Genomic DNA, 23,279 nt, shown 5'->3' on the forward strand with positions numbered 1-23,279 from the left:
GAGATCCTGTGTCTACAAAATAAATTTAAAAATTGGCTGGGCATGGTGGCACATGTCTGTAGTCATAGCTACTTGGGAGGCTGAGGCAGAAGGATTGCTTGAGCCCTGGAGTTTGAGGTTGCAGTAAGCTATGATGATGACAATGCTACTCACTCTAGCCCAGGAAACAGGCACACCCTGTCTCAAAAAAAAAAAAAAAAAAAGACAACATTTTCAAAATGTCACTTGTATTATTTACACTATTGCTCCTTGCTTTATGAAATGGGTCAATTCCTGGAAATTCACTGACTAGACATAAAATTTTTGCATACCAGGTAAAATTTCCTACTGACAACAGACTGATTTCAAAGAATTTTAAAAAATTAATTTAATAAAAACCATATATATTTATCATATACAACATGATGCTTACCATCTTTATTACTGATTACTCTCAATAAGCATCTTCTCCTTTCCTCCATTAACATTTTTAAAAAGTAAATTCTTCAATGGACTAATGGTTCCACCTGATACTCTGGGTGAAATTCCCAATTTTATCTGGCTAACTTAGATTGCTACAAACAAGATGTACAAAGCGGAATATTTTTTATATATTTTTTAATCTCAACCTTTCCTAAACTGTCATCAAAATGCTGTTCTTAAAAATTTAAGACAGCTTTGGGAGGCCGAGGTGGGCAACGGGTTGCACGAGGTCAGGAGTTCAAAACCAGCCTGACCAAGAGGGAGACCCAATCTCCACTATAAACACAAAGAAATTAATTGGCCACCTAACATATATATATATATATATATATATATATATATATATATATATATATATATATATAAAATTAGCCGGGCATGGTGGCACATGCCTATAGTCCTAGCTACTCAGGAGGCTGAGGTAGAAGGATTGCTTGAGCCCAGGAGTTTGAGGTTGCTGTGAGCCAGTCTGACGCCACGGCACTCACTCTAGCCTGGGCAAGAAAGTGAGACTCTTGTCTCAAAAAAAAAAAAAAAATTTAAGACAGATCAAAAACAAAAGAGGAAAAAGAGAACTTACACATGTGCAGAAGCTCATGTTCTCACACACTTTGCAGAACCTAGTCTTTTTTAATCATTAACTAGGAAGTTCTACTCTAAGTAAATAAATTTAAGCAAATTTCAAATAACTCTAAGTAAAAAACATTGAAGATACCCAGTTTCCAAATAACACTTGTTTGACAGAATAATTAATGTGTTAATATTTTTGGTGACTAAATTAACTTTAAAATTTTCAAATGTGTAACATATTTTGCTAATACATTACAATAAAGGCTGTTTTAAAACTTTATGAATAAGTCACTTCAAAGTTTCTTGGTCTTCAACTTCTAGTCATTGACAAGAACTTACAAGGACATGCAGGGTTCACTCATGGCATGCCTGTATCAAGGTATGTGAGAGATATGTTATGGGGTTTAAATCCAGTAAGGGTTCTGATGAAATAAGAAATCATTTAGGGACAAAGAACTGAATCTCGAAAATGTTTTAGATTAACATTTGCTGTTCACTTTACAGTTAAGTAATTCAAGTCTTCTGCATAAAATTTCACAAAGACAGAAAATAACTTAAAGTCCTAAGTATGTCCTAATGTAAGATGAGACAATCTTTTTGGACCTTAAGGATTAAAATAACTGATGTTGTGTTTATAAAAATAAAAGGAAAGGGAAATATCCATAATTGTTTTGAGTTAAACAGCATCACTTAAATTGTTTTATAATTTTCAGACTGAGCATGTCAAGTATGCAACTAAACAATAAGAAAATTTTCATAGCCCTAATGTTAGAAAATGTTCCATATTATACTTTTTACCTATGTCCTTCTTCAAGCCTGAGTGCTCCAATACATGCTAGTGGAAAAAAAGATCAAAATTAGCATTAGCATAATGATTTTCAATAAATACTGCAAATAGAATCACCAGGGGGAAAAAAGGCCAGAATAAAATAAACTCAAATATGTGACTGAATGAGAAATCCTTGAGACACACAAAATCAAACTATTACTTACCAAACCTCTATACCGTATCTCCTGATAGATATCCAGGAAAAAAAATGTGGGAAATCTAAGATGTATCAGAAATAGGCAGAAAGAACACTTTAATAGTCCTTCCTCTAAATAATATAATGCAAAATGGAAATTTCTAAAACAAGACATAGGTCAACAAAGTATAATTATTCTGAAGTGTCTCATAAAATTTCTACACTTATGAATAAGTTTCCAGAGTTTTCAGCTCCTGAGGCTACTAAAACCCTTTGAACTAGAATAAAAGAAAAAGAAAGAAAAGACTAAACATAGAAAAGCAAAAGTTAAAGCTTACTTACAGGGGAAAAAATCCAAAAGAGATCATGGGGTAGAAGGAAGTTGAGGGGAAGAAAAGGAGAGACAATACCAAAATTAAAAAACAAAACAAAACAAAAAACCCTTTATCTTTTTGAACAGAGTGGTTATGATTTGAATCATGCCTCAGTGACTAATTACCTGTGTAAACTTAGAAAAAAAGTTAAAATTCCCTGCACCCTCAGTGTCCTCATTTGTAAAGTGAAGTTTGTGAAGATTAAAAAAGAACACCTGAAAAGAACTTTCACCAGTACTTGGCACTTAGTAAGCATTAAACAAACACTAGCTATTAAACACCGAGTACATATTTAAATATTACTTTATAAGCTATTATTTTTATTTTTGCAAGGGAAAAAGCAGGGATCTTCCTGAGAGGCTCCCTGAATGACTAGAATCTGTAAGTTCAGGATTTGACAATGTATCTAATGATATTTAACTTTCACACTAGCTTCTGGTAAGTTCTTCAAAATGCTCCCTTTACAAAAGCAGCTAACCCAAATACAAGGTAGCACTCCTCTCCTTGCCTGGCATCAATGACTACTACTGATATTAGAAAAGAGATGAAAGGCAGTATGCCCTTACATAACGTCTGTACCCTAAATGATCAGTAAATTGAATCTTCAAGTTTGCTGTGGGGATAAATCAAATTCCTCAGGCTATCCTTATTTTAACCAATTTAACTTCCTTTATTTCTTTCCTCTAAAAAACTAAAGCTCAGGCTTTTATACATACAAAGAAACACACATGCATCAATCAGAAAACACAGAAAAGAAAGTATTCTGCAACACTAAGAGGTAACAGAAACATATAATAGCAGATTAAACTTTTAAAACTGAAACCTTATATTCTAGAATAAATCTTCTGTTCTTTTAGTTTATAATTCAAAACTCCCCACAAGAAGTCTAACCTAAAAAGGTTAGTTTTTAGTTCTAGTACTCCTACTTACTTTGTCACAAACTAGCCATGCAACTATCACTTAACCTTTCTGGGCCTCAGTTTTCTGACTAGTAAAATAGGGATATACTAACTAAATCAGGGTTCTTGTGGATATTAAAGATAATACAAAGCACCTAGCTTTGTGTGTCTTACACAAGGAACTCAATGAATGAGAACAACTCCTATGAACAGGCGGATGGGGGTGGGGGGGACGACTAAATATCATCAAATCCAAAGTCAAAATATCAAGAAGACTTTCTTTGTACTTTAATTTCCTCAGGAAGGGAGTTAGAGCACAGAAGTCATACGGGGCATGCGTTACAGACTTTGTCTAAGGGAGTTTATCGCCATGATTAAAAAACTCTTTTAAACAGTTTCACCTATAGTATGGATGATTATAGCTATATGGACACAGACCTCAATAAACTTGCTTTCAAAAAATATAAAAGAATATAGGATGTATCCACCTATGCAATTTTCAGGAGGAGGCCAGGAGTGGCCATTTGGTCTGTAAACTTTGATACGGGATTTTGACAACTGTGAAGCAGGAGACTGTTTTGTAATAGTCAAGAGCTGAGAATCTTCTGGTGTCCCCTCTGTGTCATTAGGTTTGCCTTCAAAACCACTGAATGCAAACTCTCAAGTAACTAATTTTGATCCTTTTTCATTTTCTACTTATAGATTTTATTACCCACAGCATCTAGATAGTAAGAGTCAGTCCAAATTTGTTATCAAAATGTCACTTAAGTGATTCCAAATGCTCCCTGAAGAGGGCCACAGGTTGGAGCCTAAAAATCATTGTGTATATGACTTAACCATGTATTGCTATTTCATCAATGACATCACATTCCTATCCCTGTGTCTAAGGAAAGTAAATAACCTCCAAAGTAACTGCTAGGAAGTAATGGGTTTAAAGCAAAGTGGACAAATGGTGTGTATGGACAAATGGGGTGTGTGTGTGTGTAAATCAACATAATCTTCCCTAAAGCTGAAAGTAAAGGCTTAAACACAATAGCAGTCAGACTGGGAAAAGTATTAACAATAAAAGCTTTGAAAGGAAAAGGTGCCAGGAAAGTATATGGAAGGTCTCAGATTTTAAGAATTTAGGAATAAGAGTCTACTGCCACACCACCCTGAGGGTGCCCGATCCCATCTGATCTCAGAAGCTAAGCAGGGTCCGGCCTGTTTAGTACTTGGATGGGAGAATTTAGGATAAGATATTGTGACATAATGGGAATGATGATGTTTGTGTGTTATTATGACAATTGTGTAGGACAAATAGAGTAGTAAGACAGATTAGGCAGGATTGTTAGGAAGAGAGTTGTAATAATCAAGGAACTGACTTTCAATGCCCACAGTAATGGTTCCTAATCTGTCAGTCTTAGATTTGGGGATACATCAAGCAGACTAAAAGTGAATTAATTTTCTGTCTTCTTGAATGCAACATTAACTCCACAAGGAAGAGACTGTCTTACTGCTGTATTTTCAGAACCTAGAATATTGAGCATAAAAGTGGCCCTCTAAAATTAAGTATAGTCTGAATCTGATATAAATCCTGTTGTAATTAATAAAATATAATTCACTTACAAAATATTGAATCTTTTAATGCAAGTTTTCCAATCAACTGATTGAAACACCAATCAATTACTAAAGTAAAAAAAACAATTACTGAAGTATAGCTGTTATTTCTTAAGTCTGTTCTGATATTTTTTCTTGGTTCCAAGTCATTCCCTTGTGAGAAAAAGTTAAAAACCACCATCGCAGGATACTGGATTAATGACTAGAGAAATTAAGGAAAAGATATCATAGAGAAGAATCAGCAAGACTTGGTTAACAGAAAACCTAATAGAAGAACTATTAAGATTGCAATCTGTAGGATTAAGAGGTGCTTCCAAAACTCAATTCTTTCATGGCTATGCATATAAGGTTTTGTTTCCTTTGCCAGTTGTTCCCCCTGTACATCCATGCTTGCACAGTGCCAGGAACATAGGTATTCACCAAATGGTTGTTAAATGAACAAATGCTAGTAACTGTTTCTTAACATTATCAAGTTTCATGTGATGTGGAGGCACATATGAGATTAGCGTGAGACGTGGGCTAGACACATGATTTGGGAGCATTTAAAATCCAGTTTAGGGGTCGGGCGCGGTAGCTCACGCCTGTAATCCTAGCTCTCTGGGAGGCCGAGGCGGGCGGATTGCTCAAGGTCAGGAGTTCAAAACCAGCCTGAGCAAGAGCGAGACCCCGTCTCTACTATAAATAGAAAGAAACTAATTGGCCAACTGATATATATATATAAAATTAGCCGGGCATGGTGGCACATGCCTGTAGTCCCAGCTACTCGGGAGGCTGAGACAGAAGGATCGCTCGAGCCCAGGAGTTTGAGGTTGCTGTGAGCTAGGCTGACGCCACCGCACTCACACTAGCCTGGGCAACAAAGTGAGACTCTGTCTCAAAAAAAAAAAAAAAGGTAAAAAAAAAAAAAAACTTACCTTTAAAAAAAAAAAAATAAAATAAAATCCAGTTTAGGCCAGGCGTGGTGGCTCACGCCTGTAATCCTAACACTCTGGGAGGCTGAGGCGGGCAGATTGCTCGAGGTCAGGAGTTCGAAACCAGCCTGAGCAAGAGTGAGATCCTGTCTCTACTATAAATAGAAAGAAATTAATTGGCCAACTAATATATATAGAAAAAATTAGCCGGGCATGTGGCACATGCCTGTGGTCCCAGCTACTCGGGAGGCTGAGGCAGGAGGATCACTTGAGCCCAGGAGTTTGAGGTTGCTGTGAGCTAGGCTGACGCCAGGGCACTCACTCTAGCCTGGGCAACAAAGTGAGACTCTGTCTCAAAAAAAAAAAAAAAATCCAGTATAGCCCTAACAATGAATTAAGTCCCTGAAGAGGGACAAAAGTCATAGGATGATGGTGTTTCAGGGAGAAAGAAATACACAGAATTATGGATCAAACAGAGTCAGCAAAACCTAGAAGAGTTTTGAAAGTTTACACAATTTTTTCAAAAATAAAAGATCAAGGACAACGATTGGGAGAAAAAAGGCAATTGAAATGGCCTAAAGATTTACTATTAGCACACTGGCTTTGACTGAACAGCAACTAAATTTATTTGTAATTATGAATTTCCTAGACAGAACACAGCTAGATGAAATCCCAAAGCAACTGAGGGTTTCTTGTTAGATAGATATATATTTCAAATTCTGAAGTTGGTCCTGGCACTAAGTATGGAATCAGTCCGGCTTTCTTCATTAATACCTTCCAAGGTTTTTAAGTAATTCCAAATTCTAATATTGGTGGCTGTTTATTCAGTCATACATATGTATGTGGTTACTATAGGAAATGGATTTCTCCAGAGTTAACAGGAAATCAAGATACCATTTAACTTTGCTTATGCATTCCACTACAGGTTTTCTCCAAAAATCAAGCTGAGTAAAAAAATACCAAGAAATAATTTCTGGTTCTGCTTTTTCTTTATTCTATGATGCTAGCCTAGGCAAATCATAAGAGTTATGAAGTGAAGTAGGAACTCTATCTAATACCCCACTTCTAAAACATATACATACAAATAGAAAGATAACAATTGAGGGTAATTTGGAAGGTGTTAAAAAAATTTAAAAAAAGGACAAGCAACATTACACAGAGCTATAGTTACATATACACCCAGCATACTTCATGAACAGTCAGTAGCCACTTTAAAGACATAAAAGAAAGCCAGGGAAGGTACAAAATAATACAAAGGAAGTATTCACAGAAATGAAGTGGCTTTTACCTTCAAAGAATAAGAACTCCAATCTGGAAAGAAAAAGTTAAGATGATAAAATTGAATTCCATGTAAAATCATAATAGTTGCAGATAAAACACCACAGCTCGGCTCCATTTTATTAAAAATAATGTAAAACAAATTCTGAAACACTCTATCTAGTAAACTTGTGACAAAAGCCCCACATACAAAAAATAGTTTGAAAAATTGTTAACAGACTTAAGAAGGGCATTGTTCAATTAATTAAGGCAACACTGATATCACATCATTTACAAAAAGGAAGTTTCTAAGCTATTCAGGGACTATCATTAACCTAAATCTCACAACACAAAATAATTCTTATACTCTCATTTCTGTAATACCAGTTGTTAGCCCCACCTACAGCTCTGAGCTGAAGAAACCATTAACCTAACCAAGTAGTTGGCAGTATTTCAGTTTTTCAAAGCAGCCCAATGACTGGTTTGACTGGGGCAGTGGTCATATCAAGAACAGTAACGGTGATTTACTATTCCTAACCACTGAAATAAACCCAGAAGGCAGGCTAGGTGCAGCAGCTCACGCCTGTAACCCTAGCACTCTGGGAGGCCTAGGCAGAAGGCTTGCTTGAGCTCAGGAGTTCGAGGCCAACCTGAGTGAGAGATGCCGTTTCTACTAAATATAGAAAACTTAGCCAGGCATTGTGGTGTGGACCAGTAGTCCCAGCTTCTTGGGAGGCTGAGGCAGGAGTATCCCTTGAGCCCAGGAGTTGGAAGTTGCAGTGAGCTATGATAGCCAGGTTGACAGAGCAAGAATCTGTCTCAAAAAAACACAAAAACCAAATCCAGAAGGCAGTACAGAGTGGTGTTTAAAATGTCAGTTGTGGTATCAGACCCATCTGGGTTCAATACAAGATGGACCACTTCTAGTCAGCTGGCCCTGGACCAAACTGTATGTGTAGACACAGTGGCTCACACCTGTAATTCTATAGTTTTGGGAGGCTGAGGTGGGAGGAACATTTGAGGCCAGGAGTTTGAGATCATCCTAAACACAGCATCTCTACAAAAATTTTAAAAATTAGCCAGGCGTGGCAGCATGTACCTGTAGTCCCAGCTACTCAGGAGGCTGAAGCAGAAGGATCACTAGAGCCTAGGCATTGGATGTTGCAGTGAGCTATGACGACACCACTGTACTCTACCCTAAACAACACAGTGAGACCCTGCCTCAAAATAAATAAATAAATATCTGTGTGTCTGCATCCACAAATATATTTAGTTTACAGGGCTCATATAACATTTAAATAAGTTAACATAAAGTACTTAAGAAAAATAGCAACATATTGGAAATACTCAGTATTAGCTTGTTTGTAACTGAAACCATAACCATAACTGGTTCAATGTGTTAATAACCCCAGTTCTCTCATGCTAAAAATTTCAGCTAGCAGTTTCAGGTCTTAGAATTCTTTTTAAAAATGTTTATGGACAAAAAATAATAAATGGATAATGAAAAACTGAAAAGGATGGAATGTTACTGGGCTAAACCTTGTAACCTCAGGACACACATAGTCCTATTTTTTGTTTTTTTTGTTTTTTTTTTTTTTTTACAAAAAGGAGCTTATCATCATCCATCTTTCCTTTCTAAGGAAATTACCTCAGTAGTCACTCCTGGCAAATGTATTAATATCCTAAAATATAAAAAATGTGTATCAGACACTAGATTAACCTTATAAGACATGAGGGATGCAACAGCTTGATCTCATAGGGAACTTTATGAATTACAGGAAAAAGAGAAAAAATTTTTTAGTAAATCTATTCCATTTTAACTTAGCAACATCTGTACACCTTTAGGGAGGGAAGAAATGGTTCAGAGGACTGCTCGTTAATTCAGTCTTGACCAGGGATTTCTCCCTTAAGTTTTTAGTAACAGAAAAATAAAAATATAAGGAAGCCTACCTTCACATTTGTTCCTTCACATCCATACTCAATCACTATCTATCTATCTATTTATTTATGAGACAGGGTCTTGCTCCGTCACCCAGGCTGGAGTGCAGTGTCATCGTCCTAGCTCACTGCAACCTCAAACTCCTGGGTAAAAGCAATCCTTCTGCCTCGGCTTCCCAAACTGGTAGGATTATAGGAATGAGCTACCATGCCTTGCCTATTATTTTAAATAAGTAAAAATTCTTAAAAACACATTACCTGATCATATCTTAATGTTCAGTGGACATTAAGCTTAATTTTAGTTCACTAAAAAAAGAAAAATCACAATATACATGTTTACAAACTCTTCTGCTCTCCTAGAATAATCTAAACCATACAATTACTCATATAATACTATTAATATAACCTGAATATTTTATTAGGAGCACAGAACACCTTTCAAACTTTTGGTGTTTCTGGAGCATCTGGGTTTTTTTTTTTTTTTTTTTTTTTTTGAGACAGAGTCTCGCTTTGTTGCCCAGGCTAGAGTGCCGTGGCGTCAGCCTAGCTCACAGCAACCTCAAACTCCTGGGCTGAAACGATCCTTCTGCCTCAGCCTCCTGGGTAGCTGAGACTACAAGTACGCACCACCGTGCCCGGCTAATTTTTCCTATGTATTTTTAGTTTGCCAATTAACTTCTTTCTATTTAGTAGAGACGGAGTCTCGTTCTTGCTCAGGCTGATTTCAAACTCCTGACCTTGAGCAATCCGCCCGCCTCGGCCTCTCAGACTGCTAGGATTACAGGCGTGAGCCACCGTGCCTGGCAGCTGGAGCATCTGGTTTGATGATCACCACTACCCTTTATAAATCTGTTATTGCCTCCTGTAATCACTAAATTCCTTGAGGACAATAACCATGGCTTACTAATTTTGTATTCCCAACTATTGAAAATTCAATGGCCATGAAATTAATGGATATCATATAAACTATCAATATTAGGTATAAACTAGACTTAACATATTCAATAAACAGCTGACTTTCAACTAATTTTCTCTATCTGGTTAATGATGTATAAGATCAATCCATTTAATCAATCCATTTAATGATGTCCCTTCCTAAGAATTAACAGGTTGATCCAGATGTTACTGTACTTTCTGAAAAGAAAAAAAAAAATTAATTGCTTTTACTCAAGGACAAAATTCACAACAGTAATTTTCAGGAATCCCTACTATTATATTGAAAGCCTACGCTGTGAATAAATAAAACTAGCAATAGTCATAGTTTTTGCAATCCTCATTTTAAGATAGAAAACACATGTTACATTAAAAACATGATTAGAATTAAGAATTCTCAACACCATTACAAGCCAAGATGAAGACTAAATTTTGGATTTTATCTTATTAGAATTAAACATTTTTTCTCAAATTTTTATTGGTAAGCAAGATCACATAAAGTATACACCTTAGAATAACTCATGTGAAGTATTCAGCTGCTGGAGTACAGTTACTCAAACTTCTTACTATACCATTCATCTACATGTTTAAATATTGTCACAGAAAGAATCTTTGGGTAAATTTTATAAAGCATCTATCATTGCTTTGACCTATTTTTCAGATTAAAAGATAAAGGAACACCAAAATAATTACAATGTTACTATTTTTAAGAGTAACAATAGTGACTTTTCAGAAAATATTGGCCAGATCTTATATTAATATATATTTCACATCATTGATAATCTCCCTCTGCAGACATTTAACCTACCCCAAACAAAACTTGCAAAAATTTTGTTAAGGAGGGCTAGCTTTCCTAGAGGAAGATCAACTGATGATAGTTACAAACTCAAAGAACTAACTTGAGAACTAGGGATGGTAAAAAAAAAAAAAAAAAGGCTTCAGTTCTTCCCTAATAACAATGTTCTCAGGATTACTGTCATGGTGACCTTACATTCAGGACTGGTGAGTACTGAGAATTCCCTGATTCTACTCTGAAATACCCAAGTACTTTGCCAATGAATCAAATAACATAGAATTCTAGAAGCAAGGTATTACAGTCCCTATGAACTAACAGGTTTTTAAGAAAAATACTGTTATCTATTGACCTATTCTGTTTTCTACTTGACTCAAGATTTTCATGAAATAGAAGAGCAGGAAAAAAAAAACAACCCTAAAGTCATTATTATTTTATTTTGTTTTTTGAGAGAGAGTCTTGCTCTGTGTGTCATCACAGCTCACCTTAACCTCAAAACTCCTGGGCCAAGTAGCTGGTACTGTAGGCATGTGCTACCATACTGAGCTAATTTTTTGTATTTTTGATGGAGATAGGGTCTCGCTGTTGCTCAGGCTGGTCTCAAACTCCTGAGCTCAAAGGATCCTCCTGCCTCACCCTCCCAGAGTGCCAGGATTACATTCATGAGCCACTGCACCTGGCCTATTATTGTCCAGGCTGGTCTCTAACTCCTCAAGGAATCCTAGAGCCTGGGCTCCCAAAGTGTTGAGCGTGAGCCATCCACCACCTGCCCAACCTATTAGTATTTTAAAATGCTTAAACACTAGTTACAGACAGAACTCAGGAATCAAGATAAGTAAATATGGTTCTGTTAATAAAATATGCTTAGAGACCAAAGCAGGAGGATTACTTAAGGCCAGCAGTTCAAGACCAGCCTGGGCAACACAGCAAATTCCCCATCATTATAAAAAAAGAAAAATTAGCAGGCCATGGTAGTCTGTATTTATAGTCTTAGCTATTCAGAAGGCTGAGGTGAGAGGATTGCTTGAGCGCACAAGTTTGAGGTTACAGTGAGCAAGGATCGTGCCACTGCACTCCACACTGGGTGACAGAGCAAGACCCTGTCTCTAAAAAAATAAAATACCACCAGACACAGTGGCTCACACCTGTAAGCCACTTACTTGGGAGGCCAACCAGGAGGACTTCTTGATGCCAAGAGTTTGAGATCAGCCTGGACAACATAAAAACACTAAGCCTCTAAAGCATAAAAATAAAATACGTTGAAGGAAAATTTTTAACTTTTAAGTTATTTGGAAAGTGTCAACCTTTTCTAAAAAAGCACAAAATTCCTGTATTTGCCCATACAAACTGGCTTTTTTTTTTTTTAGACAGAGTCTCACTCTGTTGCCCAGGCTAGAGTGCCGTGGCGTCAGCCTAGCTCACAGCAACCTCAAACTCCTGGGCTCAAGCAATCCTTCTGCCTCAGCCTCCCAAGTAGCTGGGACTATAGGCATGTGCCATCATGCCTAATTTTTTCTATATATATTAGTCGGCCAATTCATTTCTTTCTATTTATAGTAGAGACGGGGTCTCATTCTTGCTCAGGCTGGTTTTGAACTCCTGACCTCGAGCAATCTGCCCGCCTCGGCCTCCCAGAGTGCTAGGATTACAGGTGTGAGACACCTTGCCCAGCCCAAACTGGCTTTCTTAAAGACCACAATCCAATATGATATTTTGGTCTAAATTTTTATAAATCATAAAACAAAAGCAAAACAAATGACAACTATGAACATAAAGAAAAAAAACACGTTAGTAATCCTTAATCTCAGATAAAATTATTTTACTTTAAATCTTATTAGGTTGGCTTTATTTTAGATATAAAGAATTTTAAAGTATACAGACAATTTATTCTTTAATTCTAACCTCACATTAGGTCTATCTCTAATCTTATAGTTAAAAATGCAAACTTGGAGTCAGGTTTGAATTCTGGCTTTACCACTTTATAAATAGGGGGTCACTAGCTACAAATATCAAGTTATTTATTAACTTAATCTCGAGTTCCTTATATGTAAAGTAAGGACAATACCACCTACCTTGCAGGGTGGTGAATTACATGATACACAGAATGTAAAATGTTTGCTAAGCACAGAGCCTGGTACATAGTACTCACACCATAGGAATTACTAACCAAGCATTAAAAAAGATCTGCAACTGAGTATTTGTGTTCCATACTTCATCTATATTGTTTATTTTTCAAAATAAAGTTGTAAAGTTGAAAATATTTTATCAGTTATCAGGTACCACCTTCTAGCCCCTCTTTACATAAAGATGGATACACTTGTCATTTCTATGCTTCACTAGCATTTCCCACTTGGTGATCTTAATCCACAACATTTGTTTTTAAATTGCCATTTTTAGTGATTTTCTTCCTTCGTCTGATTTTTACCACCCAAGATTTACTTTGAAATAATCAATGTTAACCTTTTCTTGAGGGACAAAGTTAGATTCCGAAAATAAATAAAACCACACGTGTATTTTTAGTAACTATCAATCTTCCCTTTCTGAACTTTATCTTCTATGACTCTTGATGTGACTGTTTTCCGATCCAATTCTTAAATAAACATGCCAAGACATCTTCTTAGTGGACTGATCTCTTCCGCTTTTCCTTCCCATTGTTATTTTCTAGAAATTCCCTTAAACTGTTAAAACATGTTTTTCTAAACTCATTTCATTTTCTTGCAGACCATTCTCCTAACCTTTCCTTGGCATCCTAAACACTATTAACATCTGTGGTGGCTCTTACCACAGTTTTTAATCTCAAAACAACTAGATTTCATGAAAATCATTGTAAGCATCTGTTGTTGATATCTGTTCTAAAACTAAGATCTATTTCCTGAAATCCTCCAAAATGTGAGATAATCTATAATTCTGCTACTCAAAGTATAGTCAGGAACATTGGCATCATCTACAAACTTGTTAGAAATATAGACTCTTAAAGAGAGAGGGAGTGGGAGGAAAAAAGAAAAAAAAAAAGAAGTGCAGACTCTTGCTTCACACCTCAGATCTAATAAATGAGAATCTGCATCTTTAGCAAAAATCTGCAGAAATTCCCATCCACTTCAAGTTTGAGCAGCATGACTGAACAATGAATTGTGACCTCAACAGCTTAACTAGAAAATTAAAATGATTACCAGAAGTTCCTTCAAAATCATTTTGATGAGTGCAACAAATGGTCTAATTTATCTTTTCTTTCACATTTAGGAAAGTAAAATAGAAGTAACATTACAACTAATGAACATATACCTACCTTACTCTCCATGATTTAAAAAGAAGTTTCAATAACATTTATTGTTGGTTATATTTAGATCAAATACCAATCCAATATAGATTATAATTAAGTATGATTAATCTGGTAAGGTTCTATTTTTTTTTTTTTTTTTTTGAGATACAGTCTCACTGTGTTGCCTAGGCTAGAGTGCCGTGGCGTCAGCCTAGCTCACAGCAACCTCCAACTTCTGGGCTCAAGCAATCCTTCTGTCTCAGCCTCCCGAGTAGCTGGAACTACAGGCATGTGCCACCATCTCGAGTAGCTGGAACTACAGGCATGTGCCACCATGCCCGGCTAATTTTTTCTATATATTTTTAGTTGGCTAATTAATATCTTTCTATTTTTTAGTAGAGACGGGGTCTCGCTCTTGCTCAAGCTGGTTTTGAACTCCTGACCTTGAGTGATCCCTCCCACCTTGGCCTCCCAGAGTGCTAAGATTACAGGAGTGAGCCACCGTACCTGGCCAGGTTCTATTTCTTAACAGGAAGCATGGAAAGTTTCAATATGCCAAGTCAATTCTAAATATGTACCACTTAACAAAAAATATCTGTACCATAACTTGCTGGAAGGCCACCAAAGTCCTCTTTTGGGGGTGGGTGGGTGGGCAGACAGGGTCTTGCTCTGTCACCCAGGCTAGAGTACAGTGGCATCATTATAGCTCACTGCAACCTCAAACTCCTGGGCTCAAGTGATCCTCCCACCTCAGCCTCCTGAGTGAGACTACAGGCATGCGCAAACATGTCTGAAGAATTTTTCTATTTTTTGTAGAGACAGGATCTTGCTTTTACTCAGGCTGGTCTCAAATTCTTGGCCTGAAGCGATCCTCCCACCTCGGTCTCCCAAATTAGTAGGACTGCATGTGTGAGCTACTGTGCCCAGCCACCAAAGTCCTTTTGACCATACCAGTTCAGGTAACTGAACTATAGGCACCAGTATAATCTCAATAGGTTCAAATAAAAACAGAATTTGTTTTGTAAATGTTTTGATCAACATGACACAAAATTTCAAAATAGTGATTTAGCTGATTAATAACAGCCTTTTAAAATATAATAACTTCTACTCAATCTATTTAAAAATGTAGGCAACTGAAATTTACAGATTGAAAGGATTCCTGATGGAAGCATAAAATTAATTCCCCAAGAACTCCTGTACAGGAGTGATTCCTAATTCTATTAAATATCACTCTGCAGAGTATTGAGATCTGTAATACAGTATTTTCATATTTAAGAAAATATTTTCCCCTTTATATATTTGAAAACTTGAGGCTGAGCTCCTTTTTTCACCAATTTTATTATATTTGACAACATTGATCCTCACCTTTATCCTTGTGGAAAAGAATTTTTAAATGATCAAATTCTGTATTATTTCAAAAGGCATGACTAAACTGTATAATTTTATCACTAATTTAACTTCCTGCCTCTTAATAAATGGAAAGCTAAACATAAAAGTCACCATTTTGGAACTTAATAGTTGAATAAAACACTACTCTTGCTTATGTTTTTAGAGGAAATGTATACACATGGTCTGAATTTCAGTCAAAAGGAAACAAAAATGTGGTATGTTCATAGCTATAAGTAGATGATATTCCCCTATGTGAATAGAATAGACTCCACAGGAAAATACCTAATAAAATCTTAGTTCTAAAAATAAACTAAATAAATTCTGGGCTTTAGATAGAGTCAAAAGGTATTGTTAGAGCTTAAAATATTTGTAAAAAAGCAACCTCCCTTCATTTTGGGGAGAAAAACACTACAAATCAGTGGGATGCCTCACCTCCCATCCCATCTCCCAGCTCTGCCAACTCCTAAAAGTGCCCAAGTTTAAGTATTTTTGCTGTTACAATATTCCTTCCTGTTTCATCAGTGAGTGATCGTTTGATTTTGGGACAAAAGGAACAAAACAAAATAAAAACAGTAAACTCTGGAATATACTAACCAAGGTAGAATATATTACTAGTTCTTCTCTATAGTTTCTTATACAATTTGTTTATAGATTATTAGGTTCCTATTACCTTTCTCTTAAATCTTTTTTGTTATTAATGGCATAGAGGAATGACCACGTTACTTCAAGTAAACTTCCACTGTGAGTTGTAGAACTTCCACCTTTTTGACTGATGAGGAACTAAAGAATATTCTCAAAGAAAATAAGTTTTTTTGTATTAGGGTTACCTGCAAGAGAATGGGATCAGCATGAAAATAGAAAGCATGTAAAGTTAACATTAAGAAATAGAGAGAACTATATACAGTACTTCCTGTACACTGGCAGTATTTCCAGATGATGCATCCAAACTGTTCAACACAGCCTTTCTCAAATATTCCCCTTACCACTTATCCTTCACTTACGGCATGGCATGGCAAGGGCTCAAGGACAATAGGGCAATAAAGAGCCTACTGAAAGCACTATACAAGTGTTTCTGTTTGCTAATCTCTGTAGGTTCTCTAGGATCATTTAGAAAATACCATAATTTCTTCAGAAAAACTTTATTGGCAGCCTGTTATGCCAAAACCAACATTCTTATCTGACACCTGTATACCCAGTTCCAACCCCAGCAAAGCTACTTCCTGACAGTTTAATAAAAACCCAGGGAGTTCAGCTCTTTTATTTTTACTATCTGACTCCTTCACTACCTTCCAGGTACCCAATATCTAGTACTGAATTTAAGGACAGGAACTCCATTTGACTACAGAAGCCTCAATTATATAACTACAGAATCTGTTTTGCATAATTGAACCCATCACACCCCACCCAAAATCACCAACACAACATTTTGAACATGTTAAATTTTATTAAAAATATTTAACATTGTACAAATATTCCAATACAGTTATGGTACATAAACACTGTACCAAAAGCATAATTTTTATTAAACTGATAATTAAATGGAAAAGGTCTTGTAAACGTCCCTATTTTGATTCTCATGCTGTTGTATGCATACCAGCAATTTAATATCTGTAGGAACTTTCAGTCCAATTATAGAAATAGCCTTAGAACATATTACTAAACATCATAATAGGATTCATTAAAGTACAATTCTACCTATGTTATTGAACAGGCTAGAGAAGTCCTTTTTGCCCAGCCCTCACACATGAGAAATCAAGATAAGCAATGTTCATGAGACCATGACAAAGTTACTATATAAAATGAGAGCCCTTACTTATATTTGAGCAATTTAAGTTTTCCCCCAGAATGCCTCCTTCTTTGGTCCCACGAAATGTATTTTGTTATAGGTGTATAAAGCCAACAAATCTGCACTGCATTTTCCTTTACTCACATGAACTCATCAGAATTACTTGAGTGTTCCTATCATTTACCTTCAAATTTCCTAAGGAGCATATTATTTAGTGCAATCTTTAAAGTTCTATACCCTGATCTTTCTACACTTATACATGCATAAAATGTGTCAGAAGAGAAACAGGTACCTTAACACAATGCTGTAATCACTGTAATTCTTATAAAGTATTATTTCATTGTAGTGAATACAGCTAGTCTACAGAAGACTTACAGATAAGGGTTTATATTCATGACACTGACTAGCACACATTTAACATCTAGGAAATTCTTTCTAGACTGATATCCCCAACCAATAAAAAAGAAGGTACAGTGCTATAAGAATACTGAGGAGGTTCTTCAGGCATGAAAATCCATAATTACTTCTAACCAGTGCTTATGTCATGGTACAATTATTTTTTATATGGTATGGCCAGAAATGCCTAGTGATTAAATTTAATCTCCTCAATTTCTACTTTACCATTGTGGAACCCTCTACAGACTACAAGATGAGAAATTTTAATCTTCAGCAATCATCTAAATATTGACTACTAATTCTACCAATATCTATTAATCCTATCAGCTGTCCTGGGTTTGTATTTCTGCTATGTTCAAGATCTTAATATTTCAGCTACGCAATTTCCTTTTGACCCAAAGTCATTATTCTAAATTGAGCCCATTACTGTTTGTCAAATTGCTAAAACTTTTATATTTCATTTTATAATGTTAAGATTTTCAAAGACTTTCTAAAAATATTATCTTCTAGTGTTTAAACCCTCCATTCTGTCAATACCTTCCTATTTTCATTAAAATTAGATGCAATAAACATCTCTTTACGATGTATTACATGCTATTCTACCCAACAAAAACTGTACAGTAAATATGACACTAGAAGGACTGAAATCACAGTAAAATAAAGCAAATTTATTGTCTCTCCAACAGACTTTTTAGATTGTGAGGTGTCTATCTTGATCACTTAAAATATACCCTGAGTACTTCATTATGTCGTACTTGCAGGCCTTTCCTGCTGATCTGTTACCAATCTGAGAATTAGTGAAGTACTTATTATATGTTCCTATTAAGAACAGAATTATAAAATTTAATATTGAAATCCTATTTTCTATAAGGCTGACATAATTGCCCACTTATAAAATATGGGCATTTTCCCACACTTAATGACCCACTACTGATCAAAACAAATAGGAAAAAAAAGTTCTTACCAACAATTCCACTGGTTATCGTCCCCAGCGAACCCCACCTAGCAAGTCGACATCATGACATGTCAGGTCAGGGCAGCCTCAACCTCGCTTCCCTGATAGTCAGGTGATAAAAGGAAGGAGTTAAAACAGGAAAAGTACACTTGCAGATTTCTGGATAACATCTGAAAATGATTAAAAAACAAAAAACAAAACAAAACCAGAGCTTCTGGTAACCTCTAAATAAAAACTTATATATATTTATATATATGTATTTTAAAAGAAAAAAAAAACTTTTCTAGAAAGATTAACAGTAACAACTTCAAATTAAATATTTATATTAAATTACTGACCAACATATTAAATAAGCAATATTTTTAAAGCTTAGTGTTTGTATTTCAAAATTAAGACCTAATCAATAAACTTCTAATGTAAAAGTAGTAAACATGTTGGGTCAATGGATTTGTTATTCTGGATTCTCCAGTCATCCAATCCACTGGCTACTCAGAACAACTCCACCCCTAAGTTAACAGAAGCTCCCATTCTTAGAGAAACGTAAACACATTTATAAATCCAGTACGCTCTTTCTATAAGGCTTTTTCTTAGCTGCTCACTTGGAAGACTACACATAACAAAGACAACACTAACATTAATTTCAGTTAGTTTTCTTTAAGAATTCTGGATGGCTCAGTATGATAAAACTCTTTGAAATTTATCAAAATGGCAAATTTTAACACATTTAGAAGTCTTTACAATTTGACAAGTAACAGCCTTATAGCAAGTATTTACTGGAAGGGTTTGGTTTTACAAATACACAATTAATAAAACGTAGGTATGATTATATTCAAATGGGCAGAAGGCAAATGATGTAATGAGTTTCAAGAATATTATTATATGGCTTAATACTAAGAGTGGAATTTTAGGTCCCTCCTCTTTTGGAATTTAAAACATGTAATTTATTTTGATTCATGCTGACCTTTTTAAAAAAGAGGGTTCACCTCCCAAGTCAGATTTCAAAGTCAAATGAGAGAAAAATTATCTACTACTATCAGAAAGCATTGGGCTTTCTTATGCAGAATAACCCCAGTAACTAAGAAAACTGAAAAACAATTATGCTAAACTTGTTTAAAAAAACTACAGAACCATAACTCATTTTCCTTATCTTTTGATCAAATAAACTTCAATTTATTAGAAATCTGGCAACTTATTAGAACTGTTTTGCTTTTAAAAATTAAAACACCTTCATATAAATACATACATTGAAGCAACTGCTATAAATGAGTGATCAAATGAAAATTAGCATTCCATTATGGGGAAGGGGTATATTTTTATCAATCTCAGGAGAGTACTTACAAAGAAGTCTACACCTCAATATAAATATATTTCCCAACGCATACTCTACTGTTAACAAGCTTATAAATAAAGCCTGTTTTAAAGCAAATCAATTAGGTTGGGGAACAAAAAAGATGGAAAGGCAGGAGAGCAGGAAACTAAATTCCTCAGAAGACGTAATTTGTGCCTATTTTTTAAAAAATGCAAATCTAGAATAAAGACCTTCAATTGACATTTTTCAGGTTTATATATTATACTGTTATTCATTTCTGTGAAAAGTTGAGCTCTGAATCTATTTTTTCTGAATGTTGCTACAGCGATAATTTACACATGAAAGAAGAAAAGCTCTAAAGTGAGATTTAATGTATAGGGTTGTGCCTTTCAATTTAAAATAGCCACAAAACCTACAAAGCAAATATTAGAGGGACACCTTGGCAGATTTATTTTCAATTGGTGAGAGGGACAGAAAAGGAAGGGCCACTTTAAAATTGAAAATTTAATTTGCAATTAAAGGAAAGGATTTTGACATGGAACTCAGGTTTTACTCTTATGTTTTTGCTAGGGTTTATATTTTAGAATGGGTGAGGGAAGCATAACAAATTACTTTTCCAGAATCATTTCTATTCCTATTCCTAATTTTCTTCACGACAACATTGAAGCTTATTAACATCTAATTTTTAAGAAATACAAACAACTCAATTTGTAGATTTTGTTCTTTCCAAGAAAAATCAGAGTTTTATTTATGTCTAATTAGATTTACAGTTACAACTTCAAATTGTATTTTGAAAGTTTAAAAGCAGCATTTAAAGAATGTTTGGTGTCTTTACTTGCATACATGGGCATAAGAAAAGCAACTGGATCTAAGTCTTACCAATTAAATACCCATGTTAACTTGAAACTACTATACAACAGACCATATAATTCTTTCATTAGTCTCTAAAAAAAAATAAAAGGACTATTAATAAGGCCTGTTAAATCACTACTGTGTAATGAGTGCACTTTGAAAAAGAAATGAGATCTATTGCCTTTCATAAGCAAATATCAATTTTCTTATTTGAAATTAAAAGAAGCCAGGAAACCCAAAATATGATCTAACCAAGCTCACAAGGAATTAAGTGGCTTATCATTTTGAAATCTAATATTCCTATCATAAAAGACACCAAACAAGAACAAAACACAAAATAATGGTGTGTTCATTTTAATTATCCCAATGGCTTATATTTTTATCATTATAAAAACATCTTAGAACCACCTAAGAACAAGGTGGAAGGGGAAATTTAACAGTAATTTCAAAGTGATCCAGACTTTTCTGCACTGTAAAGTTTAGATTCTTTTGTTCCTCTCATTCTAAAGCAAAAAAGTCATTAGAATAATTGAAATTTCTACAGGAAATAGGGAAATAAATGCTATGACTTGGCCAACAAAAATTTAGCCATTAGGGATAGTAGGTAAGTAAAAATAAAGTGTTAACAGAAAAAGTTAATGACTACTAGCTATTTTTAAGCCTCTCTTACGAGGCTTGAGTGTTTCTCAAAGCAAATTTACATAGCAATAGGAAATTACATTTCTAAACCAGTATCTGAAATGGTAGTCATGATCTGAAGTCCGCAGTGCAATTGACGCCACAGTACTAACAATATATACATTCATTTATCCAGCAAATAAGGTCTCCAGCCACAAATTATCCTTTATAGAAAGAGTGTGGGTCAAAATAAATTGCAGTCTGCTTTCCCAGCCCCAATTTGTTTTAACGCAATTATCCAATGCCTGCAAGTATGTTCAAGTCTTTGAACCTGTTGTGTTTTGTTTTTTTTTTAAATAAAGGATAAAATTTCAAAATTAGAATAGACTACAAGAGAACACCAATCAATGAAGTGCTACTTGGAATACTTGAATTTAGACTAATCCTCAGCCTGATAGCCACAATACATGTTGGAATAGACAAGAAATTTTGCATGAATTTGATCACTCACATAGGCAGTTATACTTTGAAAACAATATTCCTTGTAAGGATTACGAATAAAATAATGTTTTAGGACACAATTGAATTTGAAATAGGTAATGTTTTGAATAGATTTTTGAGTTTTATTGAAATCTTACATGAACAAGAAATTGGAAATACAATCACATCAAAGAACAAATTGTCACGGCTTTGACGTTGAAGCCAAACAAATTTTGTAGGGCAGATTTCAAAAACGTGTGAGGTTATAACAATTTAAAAACACAGTTAACCTACTTCTAGGAATGCAAAACATACAATCATAGGTTATTTTCAATACAAGAAAACTTAAATTTGTTTGCTTTAATTTCTTAAAACTACTAAGACAAAGCACTAGCTTGTATTTTTATTTACAGCATACTCCATACTCCTATGTATTCTATCCCAAATCCAAAAAAAAAAAAAAAAAAAAAAAACTGTCCAAAACCAAAGGTTCTGCAAAATCATGATTTAACAGTGTGCCCAGCTTGTTTTGAAGCTAAAATGAAGCCTGAAACGATAAAAGCATTGTAACTCCCAGAATAAGGGAACTCTGCAAGCCCAATAATGTCCAAGAGCATTTATGAAAAGAGGAAAAATAAAAAGACTTGAGTATATATACACAATAGTGATTTCTTCAGCCCAATACAAATGGCAGCAAATTGCTACTTAAAGATGAAACAGTTAAGCCAATTTTTTTGAAGAATGTAGATCTAGAGCCAATCATATCTTGCCAATATCATTTTCAAGCCCTCACTTGTCTATTTCCACTGTTGCCCATAAGTATCCTGATAAAATTCCTGGTTGTCATTATTGTAACCATAGTTACCAGAATAGTCACCACCTTGCTGAAGCGGCTGCTGAGCGATGGGTTGTGAACCCCAGTTCTGTTGGTTGTTGGTCTGACGACGCTTGGAATCAGGTTGGTTGTACCCATCTGCCTTTCTCTTGCCTCCTACATTGCCCCCACGATTGCCCCGAGATCCACGGGAACCACGGCCTCTCTGCTGTTGTGCAGGACCCCCTCTGCCACCCCTAGAGCCTCTTGGTGGTCCCAAAGGTGCCCCCCTCTGTGAATAGCCAGCTCTACCTCTTGGAGGTGGTGCTCCCCGCCCCCTTGGTGGTGGTGGAGCACCTCGCCCTCCCCTTCCTCCTCCTCTTCCTCTTACTGCATAGCCATCATCATAGCCGTAGTAAGGATCTTCATAGCCTCCACGATAGTCGTGATAATCATAACCATAGTAATCATCATAGTAATCTTCATAGCCATAGTAATCTGGAGGGTAGCCATATCCACCTCTCCCCCCACCACGACCCCGACCTCTAATTGGAGGTGGCATTCGAGGAGGAGGGTGGTAGTAATAATCTTCATACCTAACAATGGAGGGAAGGGAGAAAAGAAAAAACAAATTAGTTTACTTCAAAATTCTTCCTGATTTTATTAACCTGATCTCTGTTACTCCTTGTTCAAAGATATATCTACTAAAATGCAGACTCA

General features: G+C 35.4%; 2 protein-coding genes across 4 annotated transcripts in view; one reads left to right on the plus strand and one right to left on the minus strand.

Annotated features, from left to right (window-relative positions):
- The window catches only part of RPL11 (ribosomal protein L11), a 484,397-nt gene that overhangs the window by 150,159 nt on the left and 310,959 nt on the right, over positions 1-23,279 (plus strand). The gene's annotated exons all lie outside the window — the stretch shown is intronic.
- Positions 21,866-23,279, minus strand: part of HNRNPR (heterogeneous nuclear ribonucleoprotein R) — a 35,723-nt gene continuing 34,309 nt past the window's right edge. For both annotated transcript variants that reach the window (XM_012750634.2, XM_012750631.2), the window contains one exon: positions 21,866-23,155. In XM_012750634.2, the coding sequence (XP_012606088.1) occupies positions 22,543-23,155 (613 nt within the window). In that variant the 3' untranslated portion in view covers positions 21,866-22,542. The remainder of the gene's footprint in view (positions 23,156-23,279) is intronic.

This window comes from Microcebus murinus, chromosome 2 (assembly GCF_040939455.1).
Source record: "Microcebus murinus isolate Inina chromosome 2, M.murinus_Inina_mat1.0, whole genome shotgun sequence".
NCBI classification, from domain to species: Eukaryota; Metazoa; Chordata; class Mammalia; order Primates; family Cheirogaleidae; genus Microcebus; species Microcebus murinus.